The sequence below is a fragment of the Podarcis melisellensis genome (assembly GCF_964234715.1).
Source record: "Podarcis melisellensis genome assembly, chromosome: 12".
Lineage (NCBI taxonomy): Eukaryota > Metazoa > Chordata > Lepidosauria > Squamata > Lacertidae > Podarcis > Podarcis melisellensis.
The window spans coordinates 17,828,739-17,849,925 of NC_138544.1; the positions used below are offsets into that span (position 1 = coordinate 17,828,739).

The window sequence follows — 21,187 nt, forward strand, 5'->3', positions numbered from 1 at the left end:
AACTGCTTTAAAATATTTTCTACATAAGCATCTCAGAGCACCCAGACACACCTATATGGGGAAGAGAGATAAGCATTTAATAAAGGAATCTGGAAATGTAATGTTCCTTTTTGCAAAACAGACAGAAAGGTGCCATCAGGAAGATTAGCTGGAGGGTACATTAAAAAGCCAAGTTTATCTGCTTACACTTATACAGTATATATCCTCATTCAAATTTCTCCTTTTGTGAGAAAGCTCTTCACAAATGCCTCTTCCCCACTTGACACTAGAGGGTAAAAAACTACAGCAAGGCTGCTATTTTTCTGCACCAGCTTTTTATATTATTACTCATTTAGATACTTTTATACTGACTTTTCACTTCCAGACTGGATATGCCCAAGGTAACTTGCGGAACAAAATGAAAACCTAACCACAACATCAATAAAAATGCCATGCATCTAGATCAAATACAAAAAGGAGGCAAGAAAAACGTAAGAGACTTGATCTAAGCGGAAGAAAATAATATGAAGCAGATAAATGAGAGGACTGCCGGAGGAGAAATAGTGATAAAAAAACTGGGAGTTTGGGGGATAGCCAAACCTCCTAAAACAGGGAGTTCAGCATCTTAGATGGGTGGTCTCTCCTCAACTCGTAGGATTAATTCAGAAGTGATCTGGGATCTTCCAGAAAAACCAGGGACCATTTTTCTGCTAGCCCCCATGTCCCAACGCACACGCCTTATTAAACAGTGGTGGCAACAGCAGCTATGATGGTAGAAAAGAACGTGGAATTATGGGAGATGTAGTTCTGCCAAGGGCTACATCTTTTCAAGGGTTCTATTTTCCAAATGGTATGTTAGTACGTTAATCAAAATGTTGGCATAACAGCTGGTTATTCAAAATGCTCAGAACTTCCGGGTTGGCGCCATAGCCGAATGGCGGATTCCCTCCGAGCTCCGGAGGGAATCTGCTCGACAGGGGTCGGGTCCTGCCGCGCCGGCGACGCGGGGACCCTCAAAGACCACGGGCGCGGAAGCCCGTGGACCTGGTGACTTGGCGGGCACCGTTTGTGCCCCCGACCCGCGAAGGAGCCTTTTTAAAGGCTGCGGAGCGGGGGACGGGGAGCGGCGCGGTGCTGTGAGTCTTCTGCTTCCCCTGCCGAGCGAAGCCGCATGCCATTCGACGGAGAGCGCTGACTTCTTCTTTTGAAAATTTGGACTAAAATCTAAAAACAACAACCCGTGAGTAATTTTGATATTGGACTAAAAATTTTCTTGGATCCGGTACGAGCGGGGGAGGTGCAAAAAGGAAGTCCGTCTCCCCCCCATTGTATACATTTTAAAGCAAGGATTTGACAACTAAGGTCGAGAGAAGAGCCTTTTCTTTATTGGATAAAAGTTATTAATTGCACGGATTGATAGCATAAGTAATTGTGCTGGAGGAGAAGGGCTAATTTTTTGAATTAAAGTGCCACCCATCCCGGGACCGGGAGTGATCCGCGAGAGGAGCCTGCTGAGGAGATATAGAAGATTTTGACAGCTGTCAAACTAGCTGTCAAAGTCGGAAAAAATAAAGAACTTTGTTTCTGATGTTCTTGCTGGTTACATTAGATACAATATAGTTACAAATCGCAGAAAATAAAGAAGAACTGAAACAAATTAACTTGGCTTTTGGGCTGGAAGTGAAAGGAATACTGAATAACCAGAATCCCTCTAGTGGGGGTTCAGGGACATTACAAAAATGGAAATAGGTCAAAAAATACTAGCTGACCTGGATGAGGTTATTTTTCTCGTGAGAAAGTTGCGTGAGTCGCAAGAGCAAGGTCATGTTTTGTCTACAAGTGCCATAACTTTGAAACCAACAGTAAAGGAATCTACTGAGTTGGAAAAGGACTTGATGTACAAAACCCAGGCAGCTGAACAAGAAAAGAAACTTGAGAAAATTGAGGAAGTGGAGAAAGAGAAATTTGTTGAACAGGAGGAGCAGGAAGGAGGGGCTGCAATGTTGCAGAAGGCAAAGGAGAGCCAGAGGCCTGTCAAGATGGACATAAAAGAAAATAAGAACTGGATGATAAAAACTGGGTTCGAACTGGAAAATGAGGAATGGAAAGATCTCCTTTTGTGGAGATCTGAAGATCTACGGTCTATAAACGTGAGGTTGCCAGGCTGATAATAGATGGACTAATGGACAATGGTTTGGGGATCAAAACCGGGGGAAGGGAGGGTGGGGTTTGGAAATCCAAAGGATGTACAAAAATAATTTGATTCTTTCTATCTTTTTTCTTTTTGTGTTGTTACTAGTATTAAAATGGGGAATTCGTGGAAGGGAAACTGGGTCGATCTTAGAAAAAGTCTTTAAGCATAATGATTGATGTATATAAGCTAAAGTTGATATATAAATTGAATTTAATATAACAACAAACTAAGGTTAAAAAATTAGGGATAAGAACTTGTTGAACAAATTTTTGGTCATGGAATACAAGAAGGGGAGGCGAGGGGAAGTTGCGGAAAAAAGGTATTGAAAATATGGATTGCAAACGTTGAATTTTTCTTTTTTTCTTTTTTCTTTTTTTTGTCTTTATGTATTACTTGAAATTCTAATAAATATCATTTTAAAAAAAATGCTGATCATAGCTGCTGTTTATCCCCATTCTTCGTCTAAGTACTGACTTGCTTAATAATGCTTATCCTTGTTGCCCATCAAAAGGCTGACCATTTAGGAACCCAATAGGATTGGAGCTTAGACCTGCAAGATGTGGGGCATTATCCCCACTGTTTGACACAGCTGTAGGGAGAAAGAGGGCTTAACTCCCATTCAGGGATTCCAAGGCCTTGCTAGGAATAAGACAGAAATTTCGTTCACAATTCACAGCAAAATTACCAAACTGACAGTTCTTGAAATAATATGCAAGCTGAAAAAACCAGCCATCCTTCAAAATTTCCACTCTCAGAGTTTTGCAATGCAGTTCTCCAGTCAAGTAATGTGTGTGCAAAAATGCATATAGAATGTGCATAAAAATGTATATATATTTGCAACAATAATATAGAAAAGTGCATTACAGAAAATTGCTTACAAAATTTGCATTTTAGGCAAAATACACTAATGCATATATCAGGAGAAAATTGCACTAAAATACTGGGGAATTTTCATGAGCTCTTTTTGAAAGAAAGAAAGAAAGAAAGAAAGAAAGAAAGAAAGAAAGAAAGAAAGAAAGAAAACCAATGTAGAAACCCATAGAGATGTAAAGACAAGATTGGGGGGGGGGGGAATGAGAGAGAAGTCATAATTTGACAGATTCACTCGTCCTTATTCCTTCCTTGCCTCCACTCTAGAGTTCCTGTTCAGAAGCCAAAACTTGGAAGTTGAGTTCTCACTCACTCCCAGTTCTCCAAAAGCTAAAGGACACTGAAATAGTTCCTGAGCCCAAACATGATCTCTGTGAATTTAGTTCTTGCAGCATCATTGGCTGCTGGAAGCTCTGCCATAGCATGAATGCTGGATTTTGGGGTTGTAGGTAACATTATGTAAGTTTTTTTGTTTTTTTTAAAAAACAGCCCATAGTTTCTAGATAATTTACACATGGCGCAGTTCCACCTAACACTTCCTTTGGATGAGAACTCTGAATTCAATATTATGCATATAAAACTTGGGGAAATCCTACACTTAAAAGTCATAAAGCTGCTGCATTTACGGCCAGCTGACTCACATATGCTAAGAGCATTTTATTACTGAGTGATGTGGGAGATTGTTTACAGAGGACAAGGATTCTGTTGACTGGAAATCTGCTCAAAATCATTGCTATCCTTCGCATTTCCATCGGGTGTAGCTATGATATTAGGCAGGTTCATATCGCAACTACTGCAATTGCTAGACAAGAAATGTCCATCTGATGGTATCTTTGTATGCAGAATTGTACCACAATATTCTGTGTCCGATCTTGAGTTTCCCTAGGATAACATGTGAATACTCACATACATTGTTAATTAATATTTACTTAACCAGGGTGTGGGGTGGGTTGAGTGGCTCTTCCAATGGATGTATTTTTTTTGCACTGAAAGGTTGGATGCCATCATCAGGGATGCTAACAGGATTTCCTGGGCGCATTGGGGCACCTGCACCACCATCATGTGCAATCTATTGACAAGATCTGCTGCTTATTGTTTACAACTTGCCAAGATGTACACAACCTTGATCTCCCGGGAGGAGGTTTTTTGTTTTTATTTTTACTATGCATTTTGTGGTTTTTATATTGTAATTTTATGTTGTGAACTGCCCTGAGATCTGCAGGTGAAGGGTGGTATGCAAATAATAATAATAATAATAATAATAATAATAATAATAATAATAATAATATTCTACTCCAAGTGGCCATAAGTGCAACACAACATTTTCTGTGACTTGAAGGTGACATACTTTTCCAATTCCGATCATCAGGATTCACATGTAACTACTGTTTACATGCATAAGTCAACCTAGATTTTGCACATAATATGTAAACATGCCCACATGCATTCTCATTCTGCTCTCCATTTCAGTAAGAAAAACAAATAAAAATGTGGGAAGCTGTAATTGTGAGCAACACAGAGGAAACACTACAGCAATTCAAGCTCAATCTAAAATGCTGTAAAGGTAAAGGGACCCCTGACCGTTAGATCCAGTCGCTGTGGCATAAAGGACGGTAAATACATTGATGGCAAGTAAGAACTCATGATAGTGGGAAATGGGTTCAGTGACCTCTCTATGTAATGAGATTCCATAGGTTGAATTAAATCTATTTCCCCTTTATCTTCCCCCACTCTCATTTTCTCCTCCCCCACCCAGTTTATTTGGTTTGTTTGATTAATATACTTAATGTGGTGGTGGGGGTGTCAAGACCTAAGACGTACAACAGCACAAATTCAATGCAAATTGAGGAGAGAGAGAGACCAATATGTGAAATGTCAAGTCAGAACTCTCCTCAAGAGCCATTTGTGGAAAAGGAGCTTCCAGAAATGAGCCAACAGTGTGACGCGGCAGCTAAAAAAGCCAATGTAATTCTGGGCTGCATCAATAGGAGTATAGCATCTAGATCAAGGGAAGTAATAGTGCCACTGTATTCTGCTCTGGTCAAACCTCACCTGGAGTACTGTGTCCAGTTCTGGGCACCACAGTTCAAGAAGGACACTGACAAACTGGAACGTGTCCAGAGGAGGGCAACCAAAATGGTGAAAGGCCTGGAAACAATGCCTTATGAGGAACGGCTAAGGGAGCTGGGCATGTTTAGCCTGGAGAAGAGGAGGGTAAGGGGTGATATGATAGCCATGTTCAAATAGGTATCTGAAGAAGTGTGCATGCACACAAAAGCTCATACCAAGAACTAACTTAGATGGTCTTTAAGGTGCTACTGGAAGGATTTTTTTTTGTTTTGACTATGGCAGACCAACACGGCTACCTATCTGTAACATGTTCAAATATATAAAAGGATGTCACATAGAGGAGGGAGAAAGGTTGTTTTCTGCTGCTCCAGAGAAGCGGACACGGAGCAATGGATCCAAACTACAAGAAAGAAGATTCCACCTAAACATTAGGAAGAACTTCCTGACAGTAAGAGCTGTTCAACAGTGGAATTTGCGGAGTCTCCTTCTTTGGAGGTCTTTAAGCAGAGGCTTGACAACCATATGTCAGGAGTGCTCTGATGGTGTTTTCTGCTTGGCAGGGGGTTGGACTCGATGGCCCTTGTGGTCTCTTCCAACTCTATGATTCTATGATTCTATATTTTATCACACAGAGAGAGAACACACAACACTTACCTGGCACACCAGGGGGTGTTTTCAGGTATTTCCCATTAAAATGCTGAATAACTACTTCACATTTTTCGGTAGATTCCATCCTGAGAAAGAGAAAAAATAATAATAATTATGGAGCATCGATCAGATGACAGGTATCAAGAAAAAGTCACGCAATATCACTTGATAATGAAACGTGCCGCCTGCCTCCATTATACTGATGCTTTAACAGGAATGGCGATACTTTTCTGTCTGGATGCATTGGTTTTGTACATCCAAGTCTCTGTGTCAGTTACACTTACAACATTACCTTTTTGTGTGTGTGTTCTGAAAATCACGTGGGCGTAGGAGGAGGAGGAGGAGGCTGGATCAGGTCAATGAACCATCTTGTCCAGCATCTTGATCTCACCATGGCCAACCAGATGCCTATGGGAATCCCACATGCAGGGATTCCCTAGCAACTTCTAAAACTGGAGGTAGTACATAATCAGAATGACTAATAGCTACAGATACTCCATGAAACTGCCTAATCCCCATTTAAAGCAATCCGAGTTGGTGGCCGTCACTCCCTTCAAATCCACACAATACATACACACACACACACGCGCGCGCACACACACACACACACACACACACATATATATATATATATATATATATATATATATATATATATATGCAGGTTTTGGTGTCCTCGGGTGTCTTCCCGTGTAAAAGTTGGGGTGTCTAGGCGACGTTTCGACGAGGTCTCACTCGTCATCTTCAGGCTGGTGCTTTCGGCTTCTTGTTACTGGAACAGAGCAGGATTTCAGTGTTTGAGTTCCTATAAATACTGTTGAGGGGGTGTGGTGTATAGCCTCCAATGTTCTGGGCAGAGAGGAAGTTCCCAGGCTAGTGTGCCTTTTCTTCTTTTGTTCCTTAATTACTTGAGGGATATCTTGAGTGATTTCTTGAGTGATATCCTGAGTACCACTTAGGTGGGTCATTAGGTGTGGATTAGTTGCTAAAGTCTTTGTGTCTTGACCTCTTGAACTTTGTGAAGAGTTTTTCTGAGAAGATGGCTGTACTGCACTTAGTTGTGCTCTGGCTTGGCTTCGTGTATAGGGGCGAGCTGTGGTTTTGTGGCCTGTGTTAGCCAGATCTGTGTAGGGATTGCAGGGGGGTGCAGCATCCGGAGGTGCCACCATGGTTTGGCTACTGGATGGTGTCTGTAATTTATCTGTGGAGAGGGTCTGGGTTTGGGTCTGGTGTGGTTGATTGGTGATAGCGTTCTGTGTGCCTCTGGATCTGGTGTCAGTTTTTGTGGGGAGGGCTAATTTCCAGATGTCTGGCAAGCGGGATGTGTCGTCACGCTTGTTCATGTTGTGAGGGTGTTTCTCTATCTCGATGGCTTCCATGATTATTCTCTTGTGGTGATGTTCCATGTTAAAGAGCAATTTGGAATCTGCAAAATTAATTTCGTGTCCTGTTTCTTTCATGTGTTGGAAAAGAGAGGAAGTTTTTTCTTCTTTTTTGACGGCATTCTTGTGTTCTGCGATACGTGCATTTATTCGTCTGTTTGTTTGTCCAATGTACGTGGCTGGGCAGACTTTGCAGGGTATTTCATAGACCCCTTGGTTTTCCAACTGGATTTTATCCTTGGGGTTTCTGAGGATATTGGCTATTTTTTGGTTGGTGCAAAAGGCTGTTTTGATATTGTGTTTATGGAGGATTTTGCTAATTTTATCTGTAGTGCCCTTGATATAAGGAAGGAGGGCCATGCCATTGTTTTCTTCTGTGTCTTGGTTTTTGGGGGGTGTTTCTTTTTGGATTAGCTTTGTAACCCTGTTTTGCTGGTATCCATTGGCAATTAACACATTTGAGAGATTCTGTAACTCAGTTGTCAAGTGGTCTTTGTCAGCCAGGCGTTTGGTTCTGGAGATGAGAGTCTTGGCTATGGAGTTTATTTGTGCAGGGTGGTGGTGTGATTGTGCATGTAAGTAGCGGTTGGTGTGTGTTTTTTTCTGGTAGATAGTGTGTCCTAGGGAGCCATCAGGTTTTTTGTAGATTAGGACGTCAAGGAAGGGAAGTTGGTTGTTGGCTTCTATTTCCATAGTGAATTGTATTTTGGGGTGTAGGCTGTTGAGATGTGTGAGGAAGCTATCCACAGATAAATTACAGACACCATCCAGTAGCCAAACCATGGTGGCACATCCGGATGCTGCACCCCCCTGCAATCCCTACACAGATCTGGCTAACACAGGCCACAAAACCACAGCTCGCCCCTATACACGAAGCCAAGCCAGAGCACAACTAAGTGCAGTACAGCCATCTTCTCAGAAAAACTCTTCACAAAGTTCAAGAGGTCAAGACACAAAGACTTTAGCAACTAATCCACACCTAATGACCCACCTAAGTGGTACTCAGGATATCACTCAAGAAATCACTCAAGATATCCCTCAAGTAATTAAGGAACAAAAGAAGAAAAGGCACACTAGCCTGGGAACTTCCTCTCTGCCCAGAACATTGGAGGCTATACACCACACCCCCTCAACAGTATTTATAGGAACTCAAACACTGAGATCCTGCTCTGTTCCAGTAACAAGAAGCCGAAAGCACCAGCCTGAAGATGACGAGTGAGACCTCGTCGAAACGTCGCCTAGACACCCCAACTTTTACACGGGAAGACACCCGAGGACACCAAAACCTGCATTCCTGTACCCGTGAAAATCTACGAAAGCATATATATATATATATATATATATATATATATATATATATATATATAACAAAATTATAAAACATAGCACACAATTTATCACAAATACATTCTTATTGGACTTCCATCAGGACCTCTGATAATCCTCCGTCTTGTTCACTTCTTACGCATTTCCTAACAATATTGCCTTTATATCTTTAACGTATCCTATATCCTTCTTCATTTTTGCAATATTTCTAATATTATTCCTCACAGAGCTTCTTGCAAACCTACAAACGTCATCTGATCATCACAAATACTTTTCAAATAATCCGTAAATTTACTCCAGTCCTCAGTAAACTTCTGGTCCCGCCGGTTTCGGATCCTTCCCGTTAGTTTATCAAGTTCCGCATAGTCCATTAATTTCATCCTCCACAAATCCACACAATACTTTTAAAGCACATTTATTTTTAATATGTTTGATTTTTATTGCTTTCCCAATTTTTTATTTATTTTTTTACAAATTTGACCTCTCATTAATTCAGATTGAAAAAAATGACTCCCCAACCGGCCATCTTGACGTTTCTCTTCCCACCCTTATTAGCTGCTCAATTTTCAAATGACATTTCAAAAATATTTTAACATCTTATCTCCCCACCCCCACCCCCAGTTTTCTTCCTCTTCGTTTCCCACTGGCTGCTCATTTTTCAGTTCCTGCTAGACTTTTACTATGTGCCTCCAAAGCACATGACTTCCTGCAAAGAACCCTGGTAACTGTAGGCTGTTAAGAGGACTTGGAATTATAACTCTGTGAAGGGGAAGCTACTATTCCCAGGGTTATTCTGAAGAAGTCATGTGCTTTAAAAGTGTACTGTGCATGCTATAAATATACAGTGCAAAGAATTATTTCTGTTTACCCTGAATCTTCCGGCATTCATTTTCACAGGATGGCCCCAGATTTTACTATTATTATTATTATTATTAATAATAATAATAATAAGAGAGAGAGAGACTTTTCCCTATCCACTTTTCCTACAACATGCACAATATTTTATTAAAAAGTCTCAAACGCTGCAATTTTTCCTCAAAGGGAAACTGGCTACTTTTGGCATTCTAAAAACATGTTTTACTGAGGTGCAGGCTACAATAAACTTTGAATGGGCTGTGGTGTTCCTGGCATCCTGCATTCAGGAGAAATGGGGTGGGGGGTATGCACGTCCCCCCTTCATAAGTGACCCTCTGTTTCCCAGACAATATCACCATTATGAAATGCTCCCTGGTAAGACCTTCAGTCGGGATAATATATTCCCCCCCACCCAACTAAACTTCCTCAAGCACAATACAAGCAATACAGAAGGGAAAGTTAAATCAGCCGGGGTAAATTGTGGAAAATATTTTAAATTTAAACTTTTAAAAAAGATTTAAATCAGTCCATCGGAACAAAACATAAGGATTCTAATTTTCAAAATGGCAGTAGTTGTTATCAGAGCGGTTTCTCCTGAGGAAAACAACCCCCCCCCCCCGACATTTTGGTCCTTCCTGCAATTTTTTGCTGTCTGAAGAAAAGCTCTGAGAGCCTGAAGTAGCAAGTTGGTTGAGGGAATCTTACCCCCTTACCAACTTTACATTTCTCATTTTCTGAGGCCAAAATGATTGTCTTGTTCTGCATCTGACAGTAATTCCCCTCCCCCTATACTTCAGAGGTCCAATTCTCCAGAAGAAACGGTCACAAAAAGCTTTCTGCTAGCTGAATCTACCTGGGTACCACACTTCCACTTCCACGAGACAGAAGCACCTAATTTCCTTTAACACCACATTTTGCACTTTCTGCTCATTTCCTCCTCCCCTCCTGATCTTCTCTGTTTCCCAGACACCTTTAGTTAGCATGCAAATAGGGATCATGATGAAAACCATTACAGTGGTACCTCGGGTTACAAACACTTTGGGTTACAAACACTTTGGGCTACAGACTCAGCTAACCCAGAAGTAGTACCTCAGGTTAAGAACTTTACCTCAGGATGAGAACAGAAATTGCGCGGCGGCAGCAGGAGGCCCCATTAGCTAAATTGGTACCTCAGGTTAAGAATGGTTTCAGGTTAAGAACGGACCTCCGGAACGAATTAAGTTCGTAACCAGAAGTACCACTGTATTTTCAAATTTGGTACTGAAACCAGGCTTGGTTCTGTGCTTTGGGCTCAGTACTGTAGCAACTTGCATAACATTCTGTGTGCATCTAACTGATTTCACAGTGCCCCTGTCCCCTTTTCCAAACTTACACTTTGTATGCAAAAACAGAATATATACTAACAAATCAATTCAAATCAATTCCAGTTGCCTACCCTGGTCACATACTTCCAACAGCCCCAAAAGTTTTTAAATCCCCTCAAAACGCCTTGGCTAACCTTAAAACATACTTCATCCACACTGCTCATAAAAGGGAGCTGCTATCAGCCCATTTCTGCTTAAAAGCTCCATCCCCGCAGACCAGCCATACCAAGCTGTGAAAATCGAAAACTCATATCTGACTCTGAAAGAAGATCTGGTAGGATTTCCCCAAAGAAATGATGCTAAAGGGACAGTATGGGAAGTTCCAGCCTTGCAAACATGTTATCAACCTTTTCCATTTTCTCTCTCTTCCCAATACTGGCCGCCACTTGAATTTTCGACCCCCAGCTTGCTGCGCCTCCAGCAAGAACACTGCTAGAAATTCAACGTATTTTCACATAGCTTGCCTCAGCTTCCTTCCACAGTGCATTAACATACAGCCCCCAAAGGCTGACCCAAAAACTCAAAAATATGCGATATGGTAATATGCATTCTTCTGGAGTGCGAAGATGCTCTCCAGAGTGTCAACACGGGGTTTGCATTCTCCTGTAGCGGTTTTCAGAGGCAGTTTGAAAAATGTGAATAGGGGATGATTTAATGGTATCAAAATGCATGTTACTTTATTTCAGGAGGAGGCACTAAAACTGTCCCTCTTGACTTGTAATCATGGCAATCTTTTGTACACCTGCTTTTTGTTTTGTTTTTTAAATGCTGCCACAACCACGTGGGCTATGGACTTTTCGACAAAGAACAAAACGACTGATGCTGAAGATTGTTCACTTTGGCTTCATTCAGATTTAACTAAGCGTACGTCGGCAGCAAATCTATAGAGACTCTTGTCTCTGAAAGAATAAATGCAATAAAAGCCTGTTTTCTGTAGCTGCGGGCGTGGAGTGTCAAACCATGTTACGCTGCACCACACAGCAGTGACAATTTCATTTTAATACATGGGGGCACCTCCTTAACAACCCAAAAGTATTCCCAAGCAATGAAGGCAAGGGAGAGGCTGCCAAATGAAAGAGCGCCTGTACGCTCTGTGCATTTTATGTGGGAAGAAAATAAAAGCGAAGCCCACAGTGCTCTAGAATGACACACACACAAAAGTAAAAAAGTGGGGAGGCCCAGATTTTGAATAGCCACCTCAGAAAGAACGAGTTCATTTTCTTCTCAAGTTTCACAATTAACAGCTTTCAAATGCTAGGGCTAGCTATCTGTAATCTGGCACACACTTCACTTGAAACAGACACTAGCATTATCAAATCCCATCTGAAAACGAAGCACAATAGACAAAGCTGTAGCGACATACTCCTTTCAAGCGCAGTGCTCAATAGCTACAACTGGGCCCATTTTTCTTCCACGTTACCTGAATCCTTTGGAGCCACCTAGAACAATGTTGTAGCAGGCAGTCCACGACACATTAAGCCTGGCTTCAGATCACAACACGAAAATTCACACATTCCGCTGGGTCCGCTTGAATGCCAGAGAGATATTTGCAATTGCTTTATATGGGACACGGCTTGCTGAATTAACAGGATGGCATCCACTCTACGAAACATCTACCTTATATATCTCCCAGCAGAAGCATATACACATCCCCCCCCGAATATACTCTTCTAAAATATACTTTTGCTGTATTTTACAGAAGCTAACATATGTAAGCTATTTCATTAGTGACCGAGAAACCCATCCAGTGAGCAAAAATGTCTAAAACATATAATGAATACTGAGTATTCAAAAGTACTGACCACCACTGTGCTTCTGCAGCCCTATCTATCTGTCTGTCTATCATCTATCTATCTATCATCTATCTATCTATCATCTATCTATCTATCTATCTATCTATCTATCTATCTATATCTATCTATCTATCTATCTATCATCATCTATCTATCTATCATCTATCTATCTATCTATCTGTCTATCTATCTATCTATCTATCTATCTATCTATCTATCTATCTATCTATCATCTATTATCTATCTATCTATCTATCTATCTATCTATCTATCATCTATCTATCATCTATCTATCATCTATCTATCATCTATCTATCTATCTATCATCTATCTATTTATCATCTATCTATCTATCTATCATCTATCTATCTCTTTAAAAATATTGGCCCAGTGTTGACAAGAGCTCGCATAGAGGGTATTGCATTGTGAGAAAATGTAAATGGCTTGGCAGAATCCAGTAATGTAGGGTTGCCATTAGCACAGATTCTAGGCTGTCATGGTTCCACTACAACTACTATTATATTCTGTGAGCCACCCTGTCAGTCCTGTGTGGATGGACTCACCTGCATCATTTAAATTCCATCGCTGTAATGTGTGCCCATAATGTATACACGGCAGTTGTTACATTGTGCGGATTATTTATTTATCATTAAATTTATATCCCACAAAGGGTAGCAAACGTCCAAGTGATTAAACGATAAAGATGTCATAAAAACAATTCCAGTACAGATGCAGACTGGGAAAGATCTCAGCTTAAAAAGGCTTGCTGAAAGAGGAAGGTCTTCAACAGGCACTGGAAAGACAAGAGAGAGAAGGCACCCATCTAATATTCTTCTTCTTTGGCGATCACTCGTAGCCGAGTAAGATTGTCTTCCATAAACACGGTTTTAACAATGAGTCCATAAGTGACTGTGGAGGCCAGTTCTGGATCCAAACGTCCTTCCACAGTGGGGACATTGGTTTCCGGGTAGGAGTTGATCACGGTGTGGATTTGCCAAGTGTGCCTTCCTCTTAGCACGTTTCTCCCTTGCATCCTGATTTCAAGCATCTTCAAAGCCTAAGACACCTTTGGTAAAGGCTGTTCTCCAACTGGAGCGCTCGCAGGCCAGTGTTTCCCAGTTGTCCAGGGAGCGGCTTGGTTTTACTGGTGAATGTGCTGGGAAGTCCAATGATGTGGGCCTGTTCTTCAAGGTCTGCACTGCTATGTACCACTACCCAGTAATCCTGTTGCCTCTGGGGTTGGGAGTGGGAATGGGCATGTGGGGCCAGCTTCTGCTGCTGCTGCTGGAGGGCCCTCATTTCCAAGGGAGTCCCACAGCAGTACTTTGCCCAGGGTCTTGAAACCTGGTGTTGGCCCTGGAAGAGCCATAGATCACAGGCTTTGTAGGATAGTGTGCAGGCTTTTTGAGCATAAGATTCCAGATCAAATCAGTGGTGTCCTCCTTTAAAGTGCTATGGGTGGCACACCTTGGAATGCTATTTTGCCTGAGCTTGTGGTGACCTACCAAACGCAGCAGACCGCAGATGTGCTTGATATTGATACGTGGTCATAACAAGGCAACCTCCTGATCTCTTCATCACGAGCAGACCATCATTCGTTTCGATTCACAGATATGCCCAAAGTTTCATGTGAATTAGCCCCATCTGACTCAAAAAGCAAGCTATATCACATATAGACAGACAGACAGTTTTAATTCTACCAGTGCTTAATTGTTTCCCCCATGTTTTTAGCAGTTCCTATTTTATCTGCAAGCCACCTCGAGTCCCATTCGGGGAAAAGGCGGGATAAAAATAAATATATAATCAGCAGCAGCTGCTGCACAGAAAGTGACTGTCAATGCCTCTCTGGCTCACAGAAATTGAGAAAAATACCAGGAACATCCGAAGAAATATTACTTTAGTGAAAGTTTCCGCTGTGAATTTGTGTACCCATGATGCTTATAAAACATAAGTGTTGAAAGTTAGACATTCCAAGTTGATAATTTAAGCCAAATGCCAGTCACAATCTTTGTGTTAGGGATAATATTATATATATATATATATATTCAGAATATCCTGTGGATATTGGTTCCACTGGAAACCATAATTGACCCAACATGGTCATTAAGAATTATGAAAGTAATAGGGAGCCTGAACAAAGATAACAAAAATAAATACTACATGCAGAGACCTTATGGAACTAAGTCAACTGTACATGATCATTATGCCAATTAATTCAAACCACAAATGAAAAAGACAAAATATGTATTACAAAAATAATGAGATGATTAAATGAGTTGCTAGCAAAATGTTGGAAGCCTAAAATAATAGGTTAGTGGAACAACTGTGTAATTTTCCTTCACTGCCATACAAAATATATTATTCCAATTTCCTTTCCTTTCCCATTAAAAGTACAGTATAAGTAACATCCTTATAAATTGACAAAATGTTTTTTAATCCTGATCCAAATCCCAAGTCCATACCTCTAGCTTATTATTGCTCTTGGGATTTGAAGTATTATTCCTAAAAGGTGATAGGAAACTCTGAGATATCAATATCCCAAATATCAAACCAAAAGCATATTTATGACTATAAAACATTTAAAAGTGCGCACAGGCATTATGGGATGTGGCACACTAAAAAGGTTACTATGGGAGCACGGGTATCTATCCAAATTTCATATTTTGCAGTCAGTGATTCAATCCTGCAAGTGAACCGTATGTCTGGATGTTTATCATCAAGTCATAGTAATGCATACAATTCAACTCCCTACAAACAGCTCCCCTGAAATTTCTAATGTATGATTATGGAATGCATCTGGTTTGCAGAGAAGCCAACAAACTTATCACGACATCTCCCAAGGTGCCAGACAGCCTTAAAGAAACTTCAGAACATGCCATGATACTTAAAAGCAAACAACGGAGAAGATCCAGTCATTCGGCTTCACAAAATGTACAGTGATTGTTAAATGTCTGATCTAGCTACACATGCATGCATGAGACCTAGTGTAAAAAAGGGGGGGGAAGAAACCAAAACCTGATGATGAGACCACTCAGCTGTCCAGGGAGACAATAAGGCAGGCATAGGCAAACTCGGCCCTCCAGATGTTGTGGGACTACAACTCCCATCATCCCTAGCTAACAGGACCAGTGGTCAGGGATGATGGGAATTGTAGTCTCAAAACATCTGGGAGGGCTGAGTTTGCCTATGCCTGCAAAGATGCCCCCCCCATTCTATTCTCAAAGGGATGACCTGTACAATCATATTTTAGGGAATCTTTCAATATCTGAAGGACTATTGTATTTTATTATTGTGTTGGAAGCTGCCCAGAGTGGCTGGGGAAACTCAACCAGATGGGCAGGGTATAAATATTATTATTATTATTATTATTATTATTATTATTATTATTATTATTATTATATTTCTGACTAGAAATATATCAGGAGCTGCTTAAAGCACCCTTGGTATAGGGCCAAAGCTTTCAAATGTGTATGTACCCTGGAAAAACTGAATTTCTACCTTTGACATAGCTACGTGCCCCATATAGCAATATTGTTCTAAAGCAGTTTATGTTCAACACATTTACTAGTGTTTCCTGAGCAGGGAAATGGGTAGCATAAAACATAGCCAGGCACTGATTGATTTATGTTGCCTTTCAGTTTAAGTATTATACTGGTACCCGCTAGCACTGCAAGAGATGAGTGTATGGCTGTAAGCATTTCCCTCATTTTTTCCCTTTCTCTCTCTCTCTCTCTCTCTCTCTCTCTCTCTCTCTCTCTCTCTCTCTCTTCAGAGCTTTATGAGTCTGCTATAAAATGTCACTTGGGGGTGAATTTTGGAAGGTCAATTTAAGATACAAGACGTCAGCCCCCCCAAAAAATAAAAGTTATAGCGCCTACTACTTCTGCAAACTTCCATCATTAAGAAACAGCTTCAGAAAATGAAAGTTAGTTGTCCGTAACTGTCATTTATCAAGAACAACAGCTCTTTCTACACTAGTGATAAAACTCGAATCCATGTCCTGTAATGGAGATTCTACTGCTTAGGGATATGTTTCCCAGTGGAGGTCATGATGATGCACCTATAATACAATTTCAGATCATAAGATGCACTCTCATCTTTCAATGGGATTTGCACTGCTAAGAGATCTAGCTTCCCAGTGCAGGGAGGAAGATGGTGTGGCTTTAAAGCCAATAGGTACTTACACAAGTGTTTTGTGTTTCCACATAGCAGCTTTAAAAAGAAGTCTGCATATACCCGATAATGATTCTGTATGCAAGTGCAAACCATTACGTGGGTATTTCTGAGGTTAGTGAGCTGGAAGAGGGAAGTATTTATTGGAACAAACAAATCGGTTTTGCAAAGCCCTTGGTGCATTGCGTTTTTAACTGTTTTTAATCATCTTCAGCATATATTGCTTGAGACAGTTGTTTAGAAGGTGATCCATAAATCAATAATGAGGATAAATCAATATATCTTTCTTAGATTTGTGTGCTGGCGCCAACAGAAAATTCGTTCAAAGCCTTATAGCCACATGGAGGGTGATTTTCATCCAGATTGTGGCTGGGAAAATAAGGGCTATGACTCTCTGCTCCATACATGTTACAAACCCAATTGCAGTCTTACTCTCCCTCCCTTCCCTCTCCAACACTGCTTGTAATTAAAGAAAAAACACACCTAGCTGCACACTATGGATTTAGTATAATGTGCAGCTTTGTCCTCAGACGTGCCATAATTTTATTCTGCATAAGCTGTGAAGTAGCTCTAAGGAATGGGTAGCAGAACTATCCCCTGCTCTCAATCTCCTGTTTCTGCAATGTTTTGTCTTTGTGAACTTTATGTATTTACAATCGGCACTTCCATAAAAATGTTTTAACGTGGTATTCAATATATTAGAATAAAATCAGGAAAAGGCATCCGTAAAAGCAACATTATAAGCATCAACAAAGCATCGATAAATACCGATTGGTCAAAAAGAGAAAAATAATCTTGCAAAAGCCCTTCTAAACAATATACCATATTTTTTGCTCTATAAGACTCACTTTTTCCTTCCTAAAAAGTAAGGGGAAATGTGTGTGCGTCTTATGGAGCGAATGCAGGCTGCGCAGCTATCCCAGAAGCCAGAACAGCAAGAAGGATTGCTGCTTTCACTGCGCAGCGATCCCTCTTGCTGTTCTGGCTTCTGAGATTCAGAATGTTTTCTTTCTTGTTTTCCTCCTCCAAAAACTAGGTGCGTCTTGTGGTCTGGTGCATCTTATAGAGCGAAAAGTACGGTAGTTTTCAAAATACATGGGAAAGGAGGGAGGGGTTGTTCCTGCCCAAAATCTGCTGGCAGGGAGTCTGGCAGGGCAGGGCCTGACACACCAAGGACGCAGTGCCTCGTGAAAGCCAACCAAATCTCATGGGCATGGGGAACCAGCAGAAGTGCCCCATTAGAGGACCTCTGTAGGTGAAACATAAGGAATCAGAGGGTCCTTAAGGCACTTTGGGCCTAAGTTACTTAGGTCTTTGTGAATGAACACAAGTACCTTGAACCTGGACCGGTAGCAAACTGGCAACCTGTGAGCTTTCTCAGCAGTAATCTGCTCATGTGTGCCGTCCAGTTGCAGCTTCTGGACCAAATACAAGGGCAGCTCCACAAACAGCATGTTACAGTAATCAAGGCTTGAGACTGTCAATGCATGGACCACTGAGGTCAGGCTACTGTGGTCCTGTAATTATTTCAGCTGGTAAAAAACCATCCTGGTCACAGAGGTCATCTCAAGCAGCAAAATAGCTCGGGCATGAATTTTTCCATGTACACAAAGAGCATTTCAACCACACAGCAGGCAAGGCACACATCCCAGAATAACCCCCAGCGCTGGCTGCCTTTATACTTCATGGAAACACAGTTTGTGCTACTTGGTGCTTCTGAAAGTGTATATTCCACCTTGTCATCTCCTCCCCTCCCCAGTCCCTGTTAAATTCATTCCCGTGGAAAAAAAACCCAAGCTTTCAAGCGCAAGTTAATGTTCCAGATATGCATCTCCCCTTAGCAAATGTATAATAAGGCAAGTTAATGAATTCACTGGGAGGAGGCAATAGAGCCTCATCCTTCAGTCTGTTTTGCCATTTGAATGCAGACCCTGTTATTTTAACATCTTCTTCAGAGCAACGTTCTTTTGCATCAAGGACAAAAGGTGAAATCACAATGCCTATTAACTTATGACACCTTATTAGCACAGGGGAAACCTGCCTTGCTCATGATGGACTAAGATATGTTGCATCACACAGGTACGCATGAAATAGCTGCTACTGTTTTACTTGCTCATCGGAAGTCCCTCGCCACGAGGGGTTCTTTAAAGCAGCGTGATTTTGCTAACAGCAAAAGCAAATTTCACGCAAATCATTTTTGTGAATGACAACAGTTCTTTTGCTTTTCATTTCTGCCTTCTGATTAACAGATTTTCTTTTCTGCATCTGAAGAAAAGCAGCAAAAAGTGATGATGTAAAATGAAAGTATCATCACTTGTTTTTTTTTTTAAAAAGTGGTGTCTAGACTATATTCAAACATTTTGAGAAACTTGCATCTTTAGTGAAAACAGATGTGCTTTTTTCCCTACAAGACACTTTTGGCCAGTCTGCCTGTGCTGTATAACAGCCATAGATCACACATTATATAGATGAGCACATCTGCCAAGGGTTTTCTTGGGGGATCAAATAGTTTCATTAACTGCATCCCGTCCATCTACCTAACCCAGTCTTTCTCAACCTGTGGGTCCCCAGATGTTGTTGAACTACAACTCCCATCACCCCTAGCTAGCAAGGCCAGAGCTCAGGGATGATGGGAGTTGTAGTCTAACAACATCTGGGGACCCAAGTCCTGCCTCCATAGTAGATCAAAAACAGGCTAATACAGATTGCACAGCCCAGATATTCCAAAACCCAACGTGAGGTCGTATGGGTTTGTCTTGCCCTCACAAAGCACCTTTTTTAAAAAAGACAGGTTCTTATGAGCTTTGATGTTGACCCTGAACACTAAAAAAAAAAGCAAAAGCAAAATAATTAATGTATTTGCTGGGACAAAATGATAACTCCTACTATAAACATGTTAAGAATTTTAGCATAAGGTTGTTCTTTCGTGCATGATGCTAAAACTTCCTTCCAGGATCCAGTATGTTAGTGTGTGCATAGTAAAGCACAAAAAAAGAGAGAAGAGACATTTTTTAATCAAATGTTCATTCTCACCAGTCTACAGTCCAACTTAACTATAGACATAAAAGGTAGAATTCAATGCTGGTCCTACTCAGAGTAGAGTCACTGAAGTTAATCGACATAACTAACTTGGGCTCATTAATTTCAGTAGGTCTACTCTGAGTATTACTTAGCTGAAAACAACCCACGGTGCCTAGTTTCTCTGGCATTTCTCAGATAGTAAGAAACCTTCTGTGGTTGGTTATCAATTATTACAATCCACAAAAGAGAAGCAAAAAGAGGTAAAAGCGCTATCAATTTCCAGCATCTTGGCTCAAGAAATAAAAATTGAACATTAGTATTAGCAACTTCATCTCCTATTAAACTCTTCAGGCAAGTCTTCTAGATGCCTGTCAAATTATTTGGTGACATAAGCCAAGGTGGAGAATATGTTAATGTTCCTTGATGGAGCATAACTCTAGAGTATACTTGTATATTCGTGTAGAATATTTATAAGCAGTTTTTGTTTCTGAGAAAGAGATTAGCTGGGACTGGATAACTTCCCTTTGTTTGCAGATGTAGCAACACAGACATTCAACTTCATGATATTGCTCTAAGTCACAGCACTATCTTCCAAATGCCTTACAGGGAGGCTACAGAACCTCATCTAGTTCAGATTACACTCCCGCTTTCTGATTTTCCTGTCATTAAATTAAGAAATATCAAGCATAATCATATACAGGAGCTTGGACAGAATGACATTTATTCTTATTAGTGTTAAAATTAAACTGCTATCTAATTATCCCTGATTATTTTACTGTCATTTTGCTAAATAAAATAAACGGTGTTTTCAAGCAAAGCCACACAATCTGATAAAGCTCTCCTCCTCCTCCCCTGTATTCTATAGCCACAAGATCTCAGAGCAAAGACAGCACTTGCAAAAAGTCCAGAGCACATAATAAGAAGAGAAAGAACTCCTGCACACAAGTCAAGAAGAACAAGGTTTTCACCTGGCGAAGCCGACTCCTCTACTGACGCCATTAGCATCTCTTAATATTCTGGTGGAAATGACATGTCCAAAGGGTTTCAGCATATTCTCCAGCTCCTGTTCGTCCATGGAAATGGGCAAGTTTGAGATGTAAAGATTTGTGGGGTCTTGCTCTTGTTGCTAAAGAAAGAAAAGAAACCCAAACACAAACAAAACAGCGTTATTCGATTCAGCACTATCAGAAGAACAGTCTTTAGCTATAGCTACGCCGCAAGAGTCACAAAAGCAATAAGCACAACTGTTTTTTGAGGGGTGGGGGGCAGCGCAAAGCAGTCAAGAAACATCAACATTATTTGCTGGTGGATTCTAGCTCTCCCAATGAGAAAGAAACATGGCCACCATTGAACACAAGAGCTCCAAGCACTGCAAAATCAAAGGGTTATAAGGGTGAACTTTGGGCTGGGCTGTGAACCATGAGCTACAACACTGTGGTGCTTTCAGCAGCTCCTTCTGTCCTGTTTCACAAGTGGTGCTTTTGGTACTTGGCACAAAGTATGGATAAGAGG

At 40.9% G+C, this 21,187-nt stretch overlaps 1 protein-coding gene across 10 annotated transcripts in view; it reads right to left on the bottom strand.

Moving 5' to 3' along the window:
- Positions 1-21,187, bottom strand: part of RBMS3 (RNA binding motif single stranded interacting protein 3) — a gene marked incomplete at its 3' end in the record, with an annotated part of 736,788 nt that overhangs the window by 129,958 nt on the left and 585,643 nt on the right. For all 10 annotated transcript variants that reach the window (XM_081883321.1, XM_081883319.1, XM_081883325.1 and 7 more), the window contains 2 exons: positions 20,644-20,801; positions 5,768-5,847 (listed from right to left, as the gene is read on the bottom strand). In XM_081883321.1, coding sequence (XP_081739447.1) covers positions 5,768-5,847; positions 20,644-20,801 — 238 coding nt within the window. The remainder of the gene's footprint in view (positions 1-5,767; positions 5,848-20,643; positions 20,802-21,187) is intronic.